The following is an 18,796-nucleotide window of genomic DNA, read 5'->3' on the forward strand; positions in this document are numbered from 1 at the left end:
GGCACTCAATAAATGTCTAGTCCTAACTCAGAGCCTGTATACAGATGACACTCAATAAATGTCTACTCCTAGCACATAGCCTGTACCCAGAGTGCACTCAATAAATGTTTAAGGAATGACTGAACCAGAAATGCTGAACAAATGCAACCTGAACGTCTATGTTGAGAAAGCACTAAGAAACCATAGGTCCAGCACCCAGCATGGTGTCTGCACAAAGGGGTGTCCAATAAATGGAAACTTTGATTAGCCTAATTGTTATCACAGATAAAATCTTGAAATAAACAGCCCCTGGGGTAAATGTAAGGAACTCTGGTGGCATTGTAGGACAAGCACTGCACTGCTAGCCACAGGTGGACCACTCAAACCCACCAGGTCTCCACCAGAGAAAAATGAAACTTTCTGCTCCCATAAAGACTTATAGACTTGAACTCTGTATACACGGTTGCTATGAATCAGAGCCAACTTGATGGCAATGAGTTTGGGACATTTGTGGTTTAGGGTCGAGTTATGATGTTTGCAGAAGATTCCACTTTCCTGCCCTGAGGATTCCCCCAAGTTTCCTGCTAAACTAATGAGGGCATGTGCCTTGCTTTGAACAGTATAATATGGCAGATATGGTGTGTAGCATCTCCAGTAAGTTGCTTTAGGAACAAATCTGTCACGGCCCTTTCTCCCTTGGCCGTCCAAACCACTGCATCGAGTTGATTCCAACTCCCAGAGACCCTACAGGGCAGAGTAGAACTGCCCTCACAGGATTCCCAGTGCTGTAAGTCTTTACGGAAGTAGACTGCCACATCTTTCTCTCCTGGAGTGGCTGGTGGTTTCAAACTGCTGTCCTTTTGGTTCACAGCCAAGTGCTTTAACCACTGTGCCACCATGACTTCTACTTGGCCATAGTGACTACCAGTGGTCTATCTATCGGCTCTATTAGCCTGGGCTCTAGCACAAAGATAACATGGAACCAAGTCACCACCAGCCTGTGGTGGACGTGAACAAAGAGTGAGAAATACACCACAAGGCTACTAAGTAGTGAGAGTTTGAGGATCACTTGTTTCCATAGCATAACCCTGTCCATTGGTTTCTGAGGAGCGGCTGGTGGGTTTGAACTGCCCATCTCATGGCTAAATCCACTTCTTAATATTGTCGCCCAAGACTTAAACATTCTTAGAAAAGGAAGCATTCACTTAGGCCAGTCCAGTAGGCCTTACTCACCCGTGTCTTTGGATGGAATGAGCACGAAGCTGCTGTTGGTGATCTTGTATTTGGTGAGGAAGATTGGGAGCAAAACCAGCATGAAGATGATCAGAAATATCACCATATTCAGCAGCACCAGGAACCGCAGGAAGGAGAAATAGGATTGAATGCTGGTGCCAAATTTCCCTGAAAAAAAGAAATCCAGACACATAGTGTAGATTCAATCAGCCACAGACAGCTGAGGCTGGAGGAATCTTTGTGGGAAGACTGAAGAAAAACATTTAATTTTTTCCTACTGCTGACTTTTGTTGTTGTAGTTAAGTGCCTTCAAGTCAGTTCCGAGTTGGGGTTTCCAAGGAGTAGATGGTGAGCTTGAACCACCAACCTAGTTGTTCAAAATGACCTTGCAGCCCAGTGCATTAACCCACAGTGCCACACCAGGATTCCTGGCTTTAAGGCTCTACTTATTTACTAGTGTTCCAACCATTTACATGAAGATCTAAAATCAATCTCAAGAGAGTTACTTGAGAATGGCACGAAGATGACTCGATACTTATCTTTTCAACTTTAAAGGGCAGTGAATTTACGTTAATGAGAAAAGCCCAGAATCCGAGTCACTGAATTGTACACATGTAAATAATGTTGAATTGGTATGAGCTTTGCCATGCAGTCTCAACAAGAACATTAAATTGAAAAACATAACTAAACTATCTTTTCATATATATATATCAAGTTGACCAGGCACTATTTATAGAAGAGGCTATACCTTTTATCAAAAAATTGCCTTTGTTGTTAATCTGTTCTTGAACTTTCCATTTGGTTCCACTGGTCTTTTCGGCTATCTTTGCTTGGTACCATGCTATCTTAAGTAGTGTTGTTAAATGCTATTAAGCCAGTTCCCACAGCCACACCAGGAGTCCCGAGTCCCCTAAGTAGAGCAGATTTCTATAGTAAGATTTGTTATTTAGTACTAGATTGAACTGTTAACCTCAAGGTTAGCAGTTCAAACACATCAGACGCTCCTTGGAAACCTGATACAGGGTCACTATGAGTTGAAACCAACTGGATGGCATTTAACAACAAGAAATCTGGTACTATGTCTTTCTTCCTTCTTGGCTCTTGGCATTTTGATAAATCTTTAGAATCAGGGAATTAATTTTTACACATACATAAAATCTGCTTAGTTTCTGACTGGGATTACATGAAATGTATATGGTGGCTTCAAAAAAATGGTGGAAAAATTCCATTATCTTCCTCTTTCATTTTCCACAGACTTTTGGAAGCCCCCTTGTATAGACCAACTTGAGAAGAAGTGATTATCTTTACAACATTGCATCTTTACATAAACATGGCATACTTAACTCTTGGAGTCCTGGTGCTTCAGGTTACTGCGCAGGTCACTTTGAGCCACAACGTCACTTTGAGCCACAAGGTCAGTGGTTCAAGCTCATCAGCTGCTCCTTAGAAACCTTGTACAGGGTCACTATGAGTCAGAACTGACCTGACGACACTTAATCACAACAAACTTTAATTTTTCTCAAGAACATTTAATAAAATACTGGGCATTTTTCTGGGTAGAGGTCTTATACATCTTTCATTACACAATAGTCTTAGAAATTTGATGTCCTTGATGCTATTGTAATTGGATTATTTTTCTAACTTTTTTTTTTTTAACTTTAAACGATAGAAATCTGTTTTGTCACAGTTCTGAAAGTACAAAGTTTAACTCAAGTTTTGGTCTTGTTAATTCCTTTATTCTTGGAAGACCAAGGAATTACTTGGTTCTTTGCAATCCTTACATGACATCTGTTCTTCCCCAATTATATAATCTGTGTCAAATGTGTCTAATTTGTTCTTTCTATAACTCATAGCACTCCTGGTGTGGTGCTGAAGGATCAGCACTGGACGTGAACCACAAGGTCAGCAGTTCAAACTCACCAGCTGCTCCTCGGAAACCCTATACAGGGTCTCTATGAGTTGGAACTGACTGGAGTGCACTTAACAACAACACAATTAATAAGAGATTAGGTTTAGGACACACACTGTACTCATATGGCCTCATTAACATAATAAAGAAGGTTCTACTGTCTATCACCACATCCAAATAGGATTCCATTTTAAACCTTCATTTTTGAATTATTTGTTAATTTACAGAAATTCATTTGGTTTTATATATACACACTTAACAACAACAACAAAGGAGCTCTGGTAGCGTAGTGATTATGAATCGGGCTGCGAACCTTAAAGTTAGCAGTTTGAAACTACCAGCTGTTCCGTGGGAGAAAGATGAGGCTTTCTGCTCCTGTAAAGATTTACAGCCTCAGAAACACTGTACAGGGTCGCTATGAGTTGGAACCGAATCCACGGCACATAACAACAACAACAATAGACATTATATTTAGCAACCTTGCTAAATTCACATACTGATTATAAGAGGTTGTCTTTTGTATTTCAGACATACAGTAAAACCTGTGAGAGCTGGAACTTGATGAGACTAGCTTGTTTTTCCAGGTCCTACAAGTGTTTCACCTTTGACAGAGTGTAGTCGGTCTTACCATTTTTTCTCCAAATCTTTATTAGTGGAAGGTATTTGCCTTTTTCTTCTCTGACAGGTTTCTGCATACATGCGTTCTGACTTTCATTGGTTTTATCATATAAATTATATCATCTGTACGTTCATTTTGCCTTATAGTACCTAGAACCAGAAGTCTTCCTGGTGTAGTGCTCTAGGATCAGCACTGGACTGCTAACCAAAAGGATGGCAGTTCAAACCTACCAGCCACTGCTCAGAAACCCTATACAGGGTCGCTATGTATCAGACTGACTTGATGGCACTGAACAACAACTTACAACCACTTGCCATAGACTCTTTTCTGACTCATGCCCATCCCATCTTTGTCAGAGTATAAGTGCCCCACAAGATTTTCAATGGCTAATTTCTGGAATTAGATGCCCAGGCCTTCTAAGATGTCTGGGGGAAGACTTGAACCTCCAACTTTTTGGTTAGCAACTGAGCAACTAACTATTTTGCACTAAGTGCTGTCAAGTCAATTCTGACCCATAGTGACCCTATATAGGGTTTCTGAGGAGAAGCTGGTGAGCTTGAACCGCCGACCTCGCAGTTCAAACAACTTTGTAGTCTGGCACATTAACCCACAGCACCACACCAGGACTCCAAAACACCAGAAAACAAAAATCCTGATCACTGGACCAATAGATAACATTCTTATCAACGGAGAAAAGATTGAAGTTGTCAAGGACTTCATTCTTCTTGGATCAACTATCATCACCCATGGAAGCAGCAGCCAAGAAATCAAAAGACGTATTGTGTTAGGCAAATCTGCTGCACAAGACCTTTTTAAAGTGTTGAAGAGCAAAGGTGTCAGCTTGAGGACTAAGGTGCACCTGACCCAAGCCATGGTATTTTCAATAACATCATATGCATGCAAAAGCTGGACAGTGAATAAGGAAGACCATAGAAGAATTGATGCTTTTGAGTTATGGTGTTGGAGGAGAATATTGAAAGTGCCATGGGCTGCCAAAAGAACCAATAGATCCATTTCGGAAGAAGTGCATCCAGAGTGCTCCTTGGAGGCCAGGATGGTCAAACTTCGTCTCTCATACTTTGGACATATTGTCAGGAGGGACCAGTCACTGGAGAAGGATATCATGTTTGGTAAAGTGGAGGGTCAGAGAAAAAGAGGAAGACCCCCAGCGAGATCGACTGGCCAAGTGGCAGCATCAGTGGCAACAGTAGTGAGGTTGGCCCAGGATCAGGCAGTATTTCATTCTGTTGTGCATAAGGTCGCTATGGGTTGGTACTGACTCGATGGTACCTAACAACAGGGACCGCCCCCTTATTCATAGAAAATATGTAATCTTAAGAGGCATTTTGTCTCTATTCTGCTACATGATCCAGATGATTTTGGTTTTTTTCTTCTTCTAATTTTATACCTTGGTACAACTCCAACTTTCTGTGTGTATTTATAAAAACAAATCTGATGTGTTGAATCTATCTCATGGCAACCCCAGTGTTCCATGGAGTTGTCTGTCTATAAACCTTTGGTGGGAACCAAGGATTTCTGCCCTGCTGGGTCTAGGTAAGAGAAGGTAGGAGAAGATAAGGATAGGGTGTTAGTGGGACTAATTGTACAAGAGTGAGTAAAAAATTATCCACACTTCAGTTATAGTAAATGCCCACCCATGTCCACAGCTGATGACAACAATGAGCATACACGTGAAATGATTCTGGCTAATAAACAAGTGACAGTGGATTGTGTGGCAAATCAGCCATGGTTCTGACTATGAAATAATCCACAAGAGATGTGGGTTATGAAAAGTTTGTGCAAGATGGGCATGGAAACAATTTATGGAAGAGCATGAACAGAAGTGTTTGGACATCTGAAAACAAAATTTGGACCAATACTTGAAGGAAGGTAAAAGATTCTTTGGAAAAATCATTACTGGTTACAAGACATGGATTCGTCACTACAAGCATGAAAGTACATGGCAGAGCATGGGCACATCCTCAGTTTTCAGTTGCTGGGTAAGAAAAAGTTAAAAAGTCAGCCATCAGCTGGAAAATTGATGCTTACAGTTTTCTGGGATTCTCAAAGGTCAGTATTGGAACACTATCAGGAAAAAGGTTCAATAGTCAACAGTACTCATTACAGTGAGATGCTCAATGAAGAGCTGAGGCCTAAACCAGATTAAATGCAGAGGACTGCTACCTAAGTGCCTTGTGATACTGCATAACAATAAACATCTACACACCTCTGCCCACACTGTAGACATTCTGCAAAAACTTGACTTTGAGGTGTTAAAGCATCTTCCCTATAATCCTGATCTTGCTCCATCAGACTTTTACCTGTTGGCCCCCTGAAAGCAGCCCTTCCAAGTCAACAAGTCACCTCTGATGAAGAAGTGAAGATAACAGTGCATTTGTGGCTTGCAGCTCTGCCTAAAACATTTTTTAATAAGAAAATACAAAAGCTTGGTGACAGATGGACAAAGTGTATTGAAAAGTAAGGAAATTATGTCAAAAAATGACGTATTTGTCTTTTCTAAAAGTTGGTTAAAATAAATTCTACATATCAAGCAAGCTGTTTGCCTTGGAACCATCAAGCAAACAGAAGTCAGCCCACCATAGTAATCCCACTTCTTCTACGACTGAAACCCAAAGGGAATACATGAGCAGTCTTGTATGTTCACTGATGAGTAACCTGGTCTACTTGTGAGTGGAAGTAGGCACAATGCAGCAATGAAGATACGGGCTGAGTTTGGCCACATTCCATTGACACCTGTTGACCTTGAGATGAGAGAAAGAAGAGAAGGACTGGCTAGTCTGAAGTTTAGGAAGGCACATGAACTCCTGAGAACATGGGCATTGACCTAGCCACTGGAGGCTAGAGCTGAGCATGGAAGCGGCCAGTTGGTCTGGAGACATGCAGGAACTCCCAAACTTGCAGATAGTACCCATTTGACATAAGTTGGATGGATAGCAGACTGGAACTCAACCAGATGAGGATAAAGAAGTTTGACACTGTGAGCAAACATAAATTGCTATAATTTGATGAAATGGACCTCTGCTTATGGATGCAGTTGCTGAAAATTCCAACTGAAAGGGAAGGACTCTTGATATCAAGGAACAAGCTTAGATATTGCCTATCAAAAATGGGGGCTATAAAGTAACAAAGTGGCTGGCTTACAAGCTTCCATAAGTGTGCTTAGTTTCTGAGGAGGGTAAGATAGAATTCCCACTGAATAGTTTTCCTCTTTTCAAGATGGGTCTAATGAAAGGGGTGGAGGAGGATGGTGATAGGGTTTTACGATTCATTTGTGTGTAATTGTTTCAGGACTAATTGCGATAGTCACAACTGTAAATGTAGAAGATGTGTAACTAAAATGGGGGAAGCAGCTGATTTTACATTTCAGGAAGAGAGGACTCTAGGACCATCAAGAGGGAAGAGCATGAATAGAGTATGAGAACCTAACCACAAAATCGGTGACAGCAGAGACAGTGGCAGAGGTGGTGGCACAGAGAGATAGGGCAGCTGAGAACTTTCAGGCCATGGACTGAGAAAGGCTGTGTGCCTGTGGGCAGGAGGCTGGCTTGCAAAGTGTGCTCCTTTGGACAGTTAAATGAACATGTATTTTCTATTTTGTCTGTGTACATCAAAAAGAAAAGAAAAGGAACAGAGGTAAATACTGTTGACTGATGGTACATGGAGGGGATTGTAATCATTGCAATGAAACAAAATATGATTTATTTAATGTAAAACTGATAATATATTCTGTAAACCTCCACTCAAGTCACAATAAAAACTTTAAAAAATATATCAAAAGAAAAAAATGTATATATAAAAGGCATCACAGGCTGGATTGAAACCAACACATTCTGACCATCTAGGAAAAAAATAAAATAAAATAAATTCTACAGCCAGAGTGTGAATAATTTTTGACTTACCCTCATAATTGTAAAAACTTGAAGCTCTAGCATAGGTATCAAATAAAGCATCTTAGAAGCAGGAGTGAGGGATCTCACTACCATCAAGAAGAAAGAGGTAGGAGTGGAGTGGGTCCCTTGGATCCTGAGATTCCTGTGCATTGAGCCTCTTTGACTCAGGGTCCGAAAGCTGTGGCACCGGAGGAGTGGAGAGGAGCAGCAGTAGCAGAACTGAGCACCAGAGCACAAGACAGAGCAGTGGATTTCCCAGCCCACAGAGCAAATAAAACCAAATGGCTTTGGCAAGAAGCTTGCCGAGTAGTTTGCTTCCAAGCACTAAAGTGGGGAAGGTAGGTTTGCTGATCCACAGAGCTACAGCCGAGTGCCTTCAGGCTTATGGGAGTAGGGTGTGCTTTGGGCATATATCAGCAACTGACCAGAACAACTCTGTGTTGAGCATTTCTGAACGTGTCTTGGTATGGAGCTGTAGGATAAGCACTGGATTGCTAACTACAATATTGGAAGTTCAAACCTACCTGTGGCTCCTTGAAATCCTCTACAGGATCTCTATGAGTCAGAACTGACTCTACGGCACTTACAATAACTTCCCTATTAAACCCCCTAACTCTGAGTACGGTGTTGGAGTCCTGTGTGGCCACTGTAATAAGCAGAGAAAACTGTGGGACGAATGGCTGGTGCTTATAATGCTGCAACATGCCATGAGCATTTCCATCTTTTATCCATTTTGAGAGCAGTATATTGAGTTGCAGGGAGATAATACAAGAACAAGTAAGTTCAAATAGGAAAACCATTCAAAATGACAATATGCATTCCTTACACACTAATTTTAACCTGTAACAAATCAGTTACAGGCTTTTGGTTCGGAGTCAAAGCCTCTTTAAGAACACTACTTTGCTGTTTGCAGTCCTAAGTCTTACTTCCCCGATACTGCTCTGTTGATACTGTCCAGTCTCTTTTAAGAGGGATGGGGGAACGTTTGAAGCCAACTGAATGCAGAATCCTAGATGTTTGAATTTATTGTTCTGATATTTTGTACATCTCTTACCCATATCAGAATTAACAATCATTTTCAGCAACCCAGGCATGTTGAACACTTCCAAATTCATAGGATTTTCAACAGCTGATTTTCCCAAGGCCTTTCTTCCAAGGTTACCTCTGAGTACACACAAACCTCTAACCTTTTGGTGAGCAGCTGAGTTGTACTAACCATTTGCACCCACTACGGACTCCCAAACCTCACCATTACGGGGAAGGGATTGTTCTCATTTTCAGTGCTATGGAATCTTCTGACAGTCTGATGACGCCTATGAACCTTATTTCAGAATAGTGTTTCTAAATGTAGAACATGTAAGTGGCAATACAGTTATCCTTCTAGGAAGAACAAACCAGGGATAGAATAAGTATAAGCATCTTCATCAGCACATCACACAACAAGCTCTAGTGTTGTTATTGTTGTTAGGGGCCATTGAGTTAGCACTGACTCATAGCAGCAACCTTATGTACAAGTCAGTCCTGTGCCAACCGCACAATCGTTGCTATGCCTGAGCCCATCACAGCCACCACTGAGCCACTCCATCTCGTTGGGGGGTCTTCCTCTTTTTCTCTGACCCTCTACTGTACCAAACATGATATCCTTCTCTAGGGACTGATCCCTCCTGATAATATGTCCAAAGTATGAGAGACGAAGTCAGGCCATCCTAGCTTCCAAGGGGCACTCTGGCTGTACTTCTTCCAACACAGATCTGTTTGTTCTTTTGGCAGTCCATGGTACATTTAATATTCTCCTCCAACACCATAACTCAAATGCATCAGTTCTTCTAGGGTCTAGTGGCAGGTGTTAAAACAAAAGATGTCACCTTGAGGACTGAGGTGCATCTGACCCAAGCCATGGTATTTTCCATAGACTCATGTACATGGTATTTTCAATACACTCATATATATGATATTTTCAATAGACAAATATACACGGAGTCCTGGTGTGGTACTGTGGGATAAAGCACTCGACCCCAAGGTCAGTTTGAATGGTAAGGTCAGTGGTTCAAACTCACCAGCTGCTCCTTGGAAACCCTAGACAGGGTCACTATGAGTCAGAACCGACTTGACGATACTTAACAACAATGTATACATGTGAAAGCTGAACAATGAATCAGGAAGACCAAAGAAGTATTTGAGTTATGGTGCTGGTGGAAAATATTCAATATACCATGGACTGCAGAAGAACAAACAGATCTTTGGGAAAAAGTCCAGTCAGAGCGCTCCTTGGAAGCCAGGATGGCCAGACTTCATCTCTCATTATCAGGAGACAGCAGTTCCGGGAGAAGGACATCATGGTTGGTAAAGTGGAGGGTCAGTGAAAAAGAGGAAGACCTCCCACCAAGATGGGCTGAAACAATGGCTTCAAACATGTCAACAATTGTGAGGCTGGCACAGGACCACGCAGCTGTCCCTTCTATGGTACATAAGGTCACTATGAGTTGGAGTTGACTCCACAACAACAACAACAACAAGAGGCAGGTCTAATCACCCCAATAACTTTAATGTAATTTTAAAACAATGAGCATAATGGTATTCTAAGTTTTCTGCAACACCTGGAAGGGTGAGGAAACTATCTATTTCCCTTGTTAACAAAAAGGCAGGTTCTGCAGATCCTGACTGTGATTGATTGCTCCCATTCCTCATTGAAGGAGCCGCTAAATGTACCATCTAGTGGAGGAGACTTAGTACCTTCTATGCTGCGGATGTCTTCGCGCCACAGTTCAAGGTGGGTTGTCATCTCGTGTGCCTTCTCAAGGAATCTCTTCCAAGACTTGCTGCTGTATTGTTTCCACTGGTCCCACTCAGATAAATACTTCATTTGGGTCTCCTGAATGTCCCTGTATCAAAGCAAAGCATGACAAAGACAACAGCAACTTCGTCAAGCCTCAACAGTAAATAAAATCCTAGCCCAGCAAACAGACTCAAGATTCTATGGAAGCAGACCCGACTTCCCTCCCTCCCTACAGCCCAGAGCAGCTCCCTGTGTTCTGTTTCCTCTAGCACCTCTTTGTCTCCTAACCTCTTGGTGTTAACTGTCGTTACTTGTAGTTGAGTGGACAACTGTTATGAACAATTGAAATCAAAGCTGCTTAATCCTTTATCATCATCACCAATGCTGGGATGTTTGAGTTGTACTGTATTCTGAGTGCCTCGAACCCAGGGATCTTTTCCAACCCTGTATGTGAAGGGTTACTGAGTGGGAACAGACTCCACGGTACTTAACAACAACAACAACAACAAGAAGCAATGTCCTATTGTAATCCATAGGGTTTTCTTTCCTTTTTTTTTTATTTTTAAGGTTTTTATTGTGGATTCAGTGAAAGTTCACAGGGCAGATTATCTGTTTTACATTCAACAAATCATACACCTTCCTTCATTAGAATGATTATAATTCCCTCTATGTAGCATCAGTTAACAGTATTTCTCTCTATTCAGTTTAGCTTTTTTTAAAAAACAACAACACTCAGGCATATATAATAATTTACACCTCTGAAGGGCACATCATTTTGCAAGTCTGATTCCTGGTCACTAGCTCTTAGCCCCTCTTTTCCCATGAATCTAGAGTCCTCAGCCACCCCCCATCTCCATGACCCTATCTCTGCCTCCATCTCTGCTGCTGCTTCTCTGGATAAGGTCTCGCATTCTGCTTGTGCTCTTCTCCCTTGATGGTCCCTAGGGTCCTCTGTTTCTGGACTGTAAGATTAACCACTCTCCTGTTTTTATTACAAAACTTCTACCTTTACAATTGTGACAGTCGCAATTAGTCATGATAACAATTATTCACTATTGTATCTTACGACTCGTATCCCCATCTCTTTTCACCAGACACATCTAGACAAGATGAAAATTATTTAGTGGGGACTCTTGCTTGCCCCCCATACTCTTAAACTAAACTCCCTCATGAAACCTTGTAAGCCAGTCACTTAATGCCTTTATTGTCCCCTCATTTTAAGTAGCCAATGCCTAAGTTGCCCATCCCTATCTACCCAGTGTACAGAGAGGATAGCATTGATACTTGATGTGAAGACTCCTCCCCTCTCTGTTGGTATTTAGAGTTACTACCTCCATGCGTATAGGTCAGGTTCATCAAATTGTAGCAATTTACCCTTGTTTCCTTTATCAAAAAAAAATTTTTTTTTTTTTTGGTAATCTTCCTCTAGTTGAGTTCTGATTATCAAGCCATCAAGCCTAGGTCAAATGGGTACTATCTGCAAGTTTGGATGTTCTTGTGGATCTTCCCTCATTTCATATAAGCCGGATGCCTCAATCTCAGCTCTAGCCCTCCGTGGCTATGGCCTTGTCCATGGGCTCAGGTGTCCCCAGGTCTCACCACACTTCGGACCAACTAACTCTTCCTTTTCTCTCTCTCATCTCCAGGTCAACGGGAGTCTGTGGAAATGTGGTTGAACTCAGCCCATTTCTTCATTGCTGCCTTTCCCCCTCTTCCACTCACCAGAGGACCAGTATGGTCGCCAGCAAGCTCACATACCTGCTCATGTGTTCCCTTTGAGTTTCAGTCTTAGAGGGGGTTGAGTCCTGAAGGGACTTGACTGCTTGCCTTTATGGCTTCCCAGTGCACAACTTACTTATTCTTGTAGTAGCCAGTCAGACTAGCTACATTTTTTTCTTTTTTTAATGTTTTATTGTGACTTATGTGATAGTTTACATGAAAGAACATTGCCATGGCTACAATCCCCTCCATGCATCATCAACCAACCAAAGGGTATACCCTGCAAGCCTGCCCCATGGTTGTCAGTACACAGCCCCTCTCCCTCTCTGCGTCTAAAGTCCCCAGCCGCTCCATCTCTCCACATCATCGTCTCTGCCTCTATCTCTGGCGTCACTGCTTCTCTGGGTAGGGTCCCGCACATCACTCTTCTCCCTTGATGGTCCCAGGGACCTCCGCTCCTAGACTACAAAGTCAATCACTCCCCTCCTTTAACTACAAAACATCTACCTCTACATTTCTAACCCTCACAGTAAGTCTTGATAACAGTTATTCACTATTGTACCACAAAACTCCAAGCAGCTCTGGTAGCATAGTGGTTACAACCTGGGCTGTGAACCACAAGGTCAGCAGTTCGAAACTACCAGCTGTTCTGCGGGACAAAGATGAGGCTTTCTGCTCCGTAAAGATGTACAACCTTGGAAACCCTGTACAGGGTTGCTATGAATCGAAACTGACTCCATGGCACATAACAACAACAACAAGAGTCCTATCCCCATCTCCTTTCATCAGCCCCACTCAGACAGATTGGATACTACCCAATGGAAATTCTACCTTCCTCCGTGCCCTCTGGATCTAGGCTCCCTTTTAAAAGCTTGTAAGCCAATTACTTCTTGCCTTTGTAGCCCTACCCCATTTTGGGTAGCCAATGTCCAGTTGCCCATCCATGTCTACTCTGTGTATGGAGGGGGTGGGAAGGATCCTTGCTGTAAAGATTTGTTCCCTCTTTTCAGCTACTACATCCATAGGTGTAGGTCAAGTTCATCAAATTGTATCAGATTACTGTTTTTCCCTCTTCTTTCTTCTTCTAGTTGAACTCTGATCATCCAGTCATTGAAGCCAGGTCAAGTGAGTATTATCTGCAAGTGTGGGTGTTCTTGTGCATATGCCTTCTCTTCTTATCAGCTGGATGCTTCACTCTCCACTCTAGTCCTCTGTGGCTATGTCACTGACTCTGGGCCCAAGAGTCCCCAGGTCTTGCCACACTGCTGGCCAACCAGGTCTCCACCCAGGTTCACAGAAGTCTATTGAATGTTGTAGGGCTTAGCTCGCAGCTTCATTGCTGTTTTTCCCTCACTTCCCCTTACATTGCTGTTTTTCCCTCACTTCCCCTTATCAGTGACATAAGGGGTCACCAATCAGAGCGCATGTCTGCTCATGTATTCCCATTGAATCTAAGTCTTGGAAGGGGGTTTGGCCTGAGGGGACCCTACCACTTGCCTTGATGTCTCCTGGGTGAGCAACTTGCTTGTTCTTGTAGTAATGTCAGACTGCTGTTACTGTTTTGTATTTTTCCTGTCGGTCTTTCTTTCAAGAAGTATCTTCTGTTCTTCTAGCTACTCCAGGCTGGTCTGCTTGTCCTTTCAAGTGGAAATGTCCCACCTCAGAAGATTCTGGATGCGGTACAGGATTCCACCTATGGTCTTATGTAATACAGAGGGCAGCAGGAAGCCTCCTTCATTTTAGGTTTTCCATTCAGTTATAGGCAGAAGACGGACTTACAAGCTTTCTATGGTGATATTTCTGGCTATTTCTTTCTCTTCCCCTCTAGTGTCTATTTTATAATGGTATGCCAGGAAAACCAAGATTGAAAAGACAGCCAAGCTTCTTAACATTGTTTCCCCCTAAAAGGCCTACATTTTGAAGTGATTTATTAAGCACCATAACTAAAACCAGTGATGATGAAATTGAAGATGCTACCAACAGATCTGTGCTGGAAGAAATACAACCAGAGTGCTCCTTGGAGACCAGGATAGCCAAACTTCGTCTCTCATACTTCGGACATATTGTCAGGAAGGACCAGTTGCTGGAGAAGGATATCATGTTTGGTAAGGTGGAGTGTCAGATAAAAAGAGGAAGACCCCCAGTGAGATGGATTGGCAAAGTGGCAGCATCGATGGACTCACGTGTGGCAACAATCGTGAGGTTGGCCCAGGATCAGGCAGTGTTTTGTTCTACTGTGCATAGGGTTGCTATGAGTCAGTACTGACTCGATGGCACCTAACAACAACAACAACCAACTTCTTCAGACTCCTTTGTGGCACTGTAGGATAAACACTAGACCTCAAGGTCAGTTTGAATTACAAGGTCAGTGGTTCAAACTCACCAGCTGCTCCTGGGAAACCCTGTGGTTGGTGGTTATGTGCCTTGGAGTCGGTTCCAACTCATAGCGACCTTGTACAGAGTTTCCAAGGCTGTAAGTCTTTACGGGAGCAGAAAGTGTCATCTTTCTCCCGCGGAGAAGCTGGTAGTTTCAAACTGCTAACCTTGCCGTTCACAGCCTGATTCATAACCACTATGCTACCAGAGCTCCTTGGAATACCCTATACAGGGTCTCTGTAAGTTGGAACAATCACCACCTTCTTCAATCTAAAATTGTTCAAACATACAATCAAGATGTATTGATGACCTATACCTATGGAGCAGTGACTCAAAAGAGGGAACAAATCCTCACAGCAAGAAACATTCACACACCCCCGACACACACAGAGTGGACGGAGAAGGGCAGCTTGGACATTGGATACTCAAATGGGGAGGGGGGGACTACAAAGGCAAGAAGTGACTGGCTTACAAGCTATCAAGAGGGAATCTGGTGCTAGGGAGCATGGCGGAAGGCAGAATCTCCAGAAGGTACTATTCAATCTGTCTGGGCGAAGCTGGTGAAAGGAGATACAGATGGGTAACTCGTGATACTGTAGTGAATAATGCTTATCAGGACGGACTATGAGGATTGGAAATGCAAAGGTAGAAGTTTTGTAACAAGGAAGGGAGTGATTAATTCTCCAGGATAGGAGCGGAGACCTCTGGGACCATCAACGGAGAAGAGCCGAGAGCGAGACCCTACCCAGGGAAACAGATGCCTGAGACAGAGACAGAGATGATGACGTGGAGTGATGAAGTGACTGGGGACTCTGGACCCAGAGAGGGAAAGGGACTGTGGGCCGAAAACTGGGGGGGAAGGAGGGTGAAGTGTAGGGGGCGGGTTTCTGGGATATACCCTTTGGGTGGTTGATGATGCATGGAGGGGATTGGAACCATGGCAATGAGATGATATACGATGGAATGACGGTAAAACTAAAGTTCTCCCATGTAAACTATCATATAATTCACAATAAAACATTAAAAAAAAAAAGATGTATTGATAATTACTGGTGATTGGAATGCAAAGGTAGGAAACAAAGAGGAAGGATCAGCAGTTGGAACATATGGCCTTGATGACAGAAATGATGAATGATGCTGGAGATCACATGTTAGAATTTTGCAAGACCAATGACTTCTTTATTTCAAATACCTTTTTTAAACAACATAAACAGCAACTATATATATGACCTCACTAGATGGAATGCACAGGAATCAAACTGACTACATCTGTGGAAAGAGACAGTGGAGATGTTCCACATCATCAGTCAAAACAAGGCCAGGGCCAGACTGTGGAACAGACCATCAATTGTTCCTATTCAAGTTCAGGCTGAAGCTGAAGAAAATGAAAACAAATCCATGAGAGTGAAACTATGACTTTGAACATATTCTACCTGAATTTAGAACCATCTCAATAACAGATTCGATGCATCAAACCATAATGACTGAAGACCAGAAGAGTTGTGGAATAACATCAAGAACATCATATAGTAAGAAAAGCAAAAGGGCATTAAAAAGATAGGAAAGAAAGAAAAGACCAAAATGAATGTCAGAAGAGACTAAAATTTGTTCTTCAGCATAGAGATGCTAAAGTAAATGGAATAAATGAGGAAGTCAAATAGTTGAACAAAAAAGTTCAAAGGGCACCTCGAGAAGACAAAGTCAAGTATCATAATGAAATGTACAAAGCTCTGAAGTTAGACAAACCTAAAAGGTAGGAACATGATCAACATTTCTCGAGCTGAAAGAACTGAAGCCTCGATTTGCAATACTGAAGGATTTCATGGGCAAAATACTGAATGATGCAGAAAGTATTAAAAGAAGATGGAAGAAATACAGAGTCATTGAACCAAAAAGAAATGGTCGATGTTCAACCATTTCAAGACTCAGTACATGATCAAAACCCGACTGATTGTACTGGAGAAAGTTCAAGCTGCACTGAAGGCATTGGTGAAAAAAAAAGGCTCCAGGAACTGACAGAATACAAAGTGAATCTTTCAACAAAGTGATGCAGCACTGGAGGCACCTACTCATCTATGCCAAGAAATTTGGAAGACAGCTACCTGGACAATGAATTGGAAGAGATTCATATTTGTACCCAATCCAAACAAAGGGAGGTGACCCAACAGAAAGCGGAAATCATCAGACAGTATCATTAGTACCACACAAAAGCAAAATTTTGCTGAAGATAATTCAATAACAATTACAAAAGTACATCAACAGACCCTAGGCTCATCAAGGCAGAGGAGCACAAGCAGAATGCGGGACCCCATCAGGAGAAACAGCAACACCAGAGATGCAGGCAGAGATGAGGACATGGAGAGAGGGAGCAGCTGAGGACTCTAAATTCATGGGAAGAGAGGGATTGGGTGCTGGCAACCAGGAGGCAGGCTTGCCTTCTCGTTGTTTAAATTATTTTAAATTAAATTAAAATGTGTGCTTTGGTTGTTTAAATTATTATATATTCCTGTACAAAAGTACATCAATAGAGAACTGCCAGAAATTCAAGTGAGACTCAGATAAGGATGTGGAACTAGGGATGTCATTGCTGACATCAGATAGATCTTGGCTGAAAGCAGAGAATACCAGAAAGATGTTTATTTGAGTTTTAATGACAATGCACAAGTGTGGATCATGAAGTTATGGATAACATTGGGAAGAATGAGTATTCTAGAACACTTAATTGTGCTCATGATGAACCTGTACATAACCAAGAGGCAGTCATTCAAACAGAACAAGAGGGTACTAAATGGTTTAAAATCAGAAAGGTATGTGCCAAAGTCATGCGTACGTAATCAATCTGTATGCTGAGCAAATAATCCAAGAATCTGGATTCTATGAAAAAGAACATGGTATTAGGATTGGAGAAAAATTCATTAACAACCTCAAATCAAACAATGTATTGTATTAGACAAATCTGCTGCACAAGTCGCCTTTAAAGTGTTCAAGAGCAAAGTTTGAGGACTAAGGTACACCTGAACCAAGCCATGGTATTTTCAGTAGTCTCATATGCATGTGAAAGTTGGACAATGAATAAGAAAGACTGTAAAAGAATTGATGTATTTGAGTTACAGTGTTGGAGAAGAATATAAGTACTATGGACTGTTAGAAGAGCAAATAAATTTGTGTTGGAAGAAGTACAGTTGGAGCGTTCCTTAGGAGCCAGGATGGTGAGACTTCGTCTGTCATATTTCAGACCTGTTATCTGGAGGGACCAGTCCCTGGAGAAGAACATCATGTTTGGTAAAGAGGAGAGTCAGCAAAAAAGAGGGTGATTCCCTACGAGATGGATTGGCACAATGGCACCAGCCATGGGTTCAAGCGTAATGATTGTGAAAATGCCTCAGGACTGGGCAGTTTCATTCTATTGTGCACAAGGTCTCTATGAGTCGGAACTGACTCCATGGCACCTAACAACAATGACAACAACACAGATAACTGTTGTAACCACTCCTCCACTGGCTCGATGCACTGGATGCAGGTAACAGTGAGAATCTAGGGGTTGGGCGGGCAGGGGGAGGTGTTCAGAGCCACAGATGACGGTACCGCGGCATCTGGCTTTTCTGAATGATTGCAGAGACCTCCACAGACCTGAACCTAGAATTTTGATGTGAGCAAAAAACCAACTTCGAATGTGTTCACTATTACATATTCGGGTTTCTTTATCATAGCAGCTTAGGTAAGTGCTTCAGAAAATGCACCTCTGGCCAAAACATACACCATCCAGTTTTCTGTGGTTATTGAACTAACCTCAGTCTCCGCTTCTCTGAGATGTTCAGTGCATACTTTCGAATGGACTGGCTGCTGAGGTTTCCTGGTATTTCTCCCTCTAGCGGGGCCTGGTAAGAGTCTGTTGGCTTCAGCAAAATGCCACTTTGCTTGTCTCGAGAAAGGATGGTAGTCCTTCTGCGTGCAATGGACTGGTAGCTTGGCAGTTCTTGAAGGAAGTTCACAGGTGGAGAACAGATGCAACTGGAGTCCACAGAGAGGCTCTCTAGATAAGACAAAGAAGACCATTACTCACTCCATTAAGCTTGGGAACCAAAAAACAAATCATGTACAAGAGACCTGGGTCTCAGAGACCATAACTGAACCTTGCAGATTATCAGGAGCCTTGGCCATGGACAAAAGCATTTGGATCTTAATTGCACATTTTATTTAATGCTGCTCAATACATAATGGTATTACCCATGAATGGGTCCACTTTCTGCAAATGTGTTTGTAAAGATGCTTTT

At 42.3% G+C, this 18,796-nt stretch overlaps 1 protein-coding gene across 1 annotated transcript in view; it reads right to left on the minus strand.

Moving 5' to 3' along the window:
• TMC7 (transmembrane channel-like 7) overlaps positions 1 to 18,549 on the minus strand; it is a 58,787-nt gene extending 40,238 nt beyond the window's left edge. Inside the window, exons 1-3 of the mRNA XM_006875970.1 lie at positions 18,312 to 18,549; positions 10,385 to 10,533; positions 1,213 to 1,380 (exon numbers count right to left, since the gene is read on the minus strand). Coding sequence (XP_006876032.1) covers positions 1,213 to 1,380; positions 10,385 to 10,514 — 298 coding nt within the window. The 5' untranslated portion in view covers positions 10,515 to 10,533; positions 18,312 to 18,549. The remainder of the gene's footprint in view (positions 1 to 1,212; positions 1,381 to 10,384; positions 10,534 to 18,311) is intronic.
• Between the last annotated feature and the right edge of the window lie 247 nt (positions 18,550 to 18,796).

Source organism: Chrysochloris asiatica, unplaced genomic scaffold, assembly GCF_000296735.1.
Source record: "Chrysochloris asiatica unplaced genomic scaffold, ChrAsi1.0 scaffold00348, whole genome shotgun sequence".
NCBI classification, from domain to species: Eukaryota; Metazoa; Chordata; class Mammalia; order Afrosoricida; family Chrysochloridae; genus Chrysochloris; species Chrysochloris asiatica.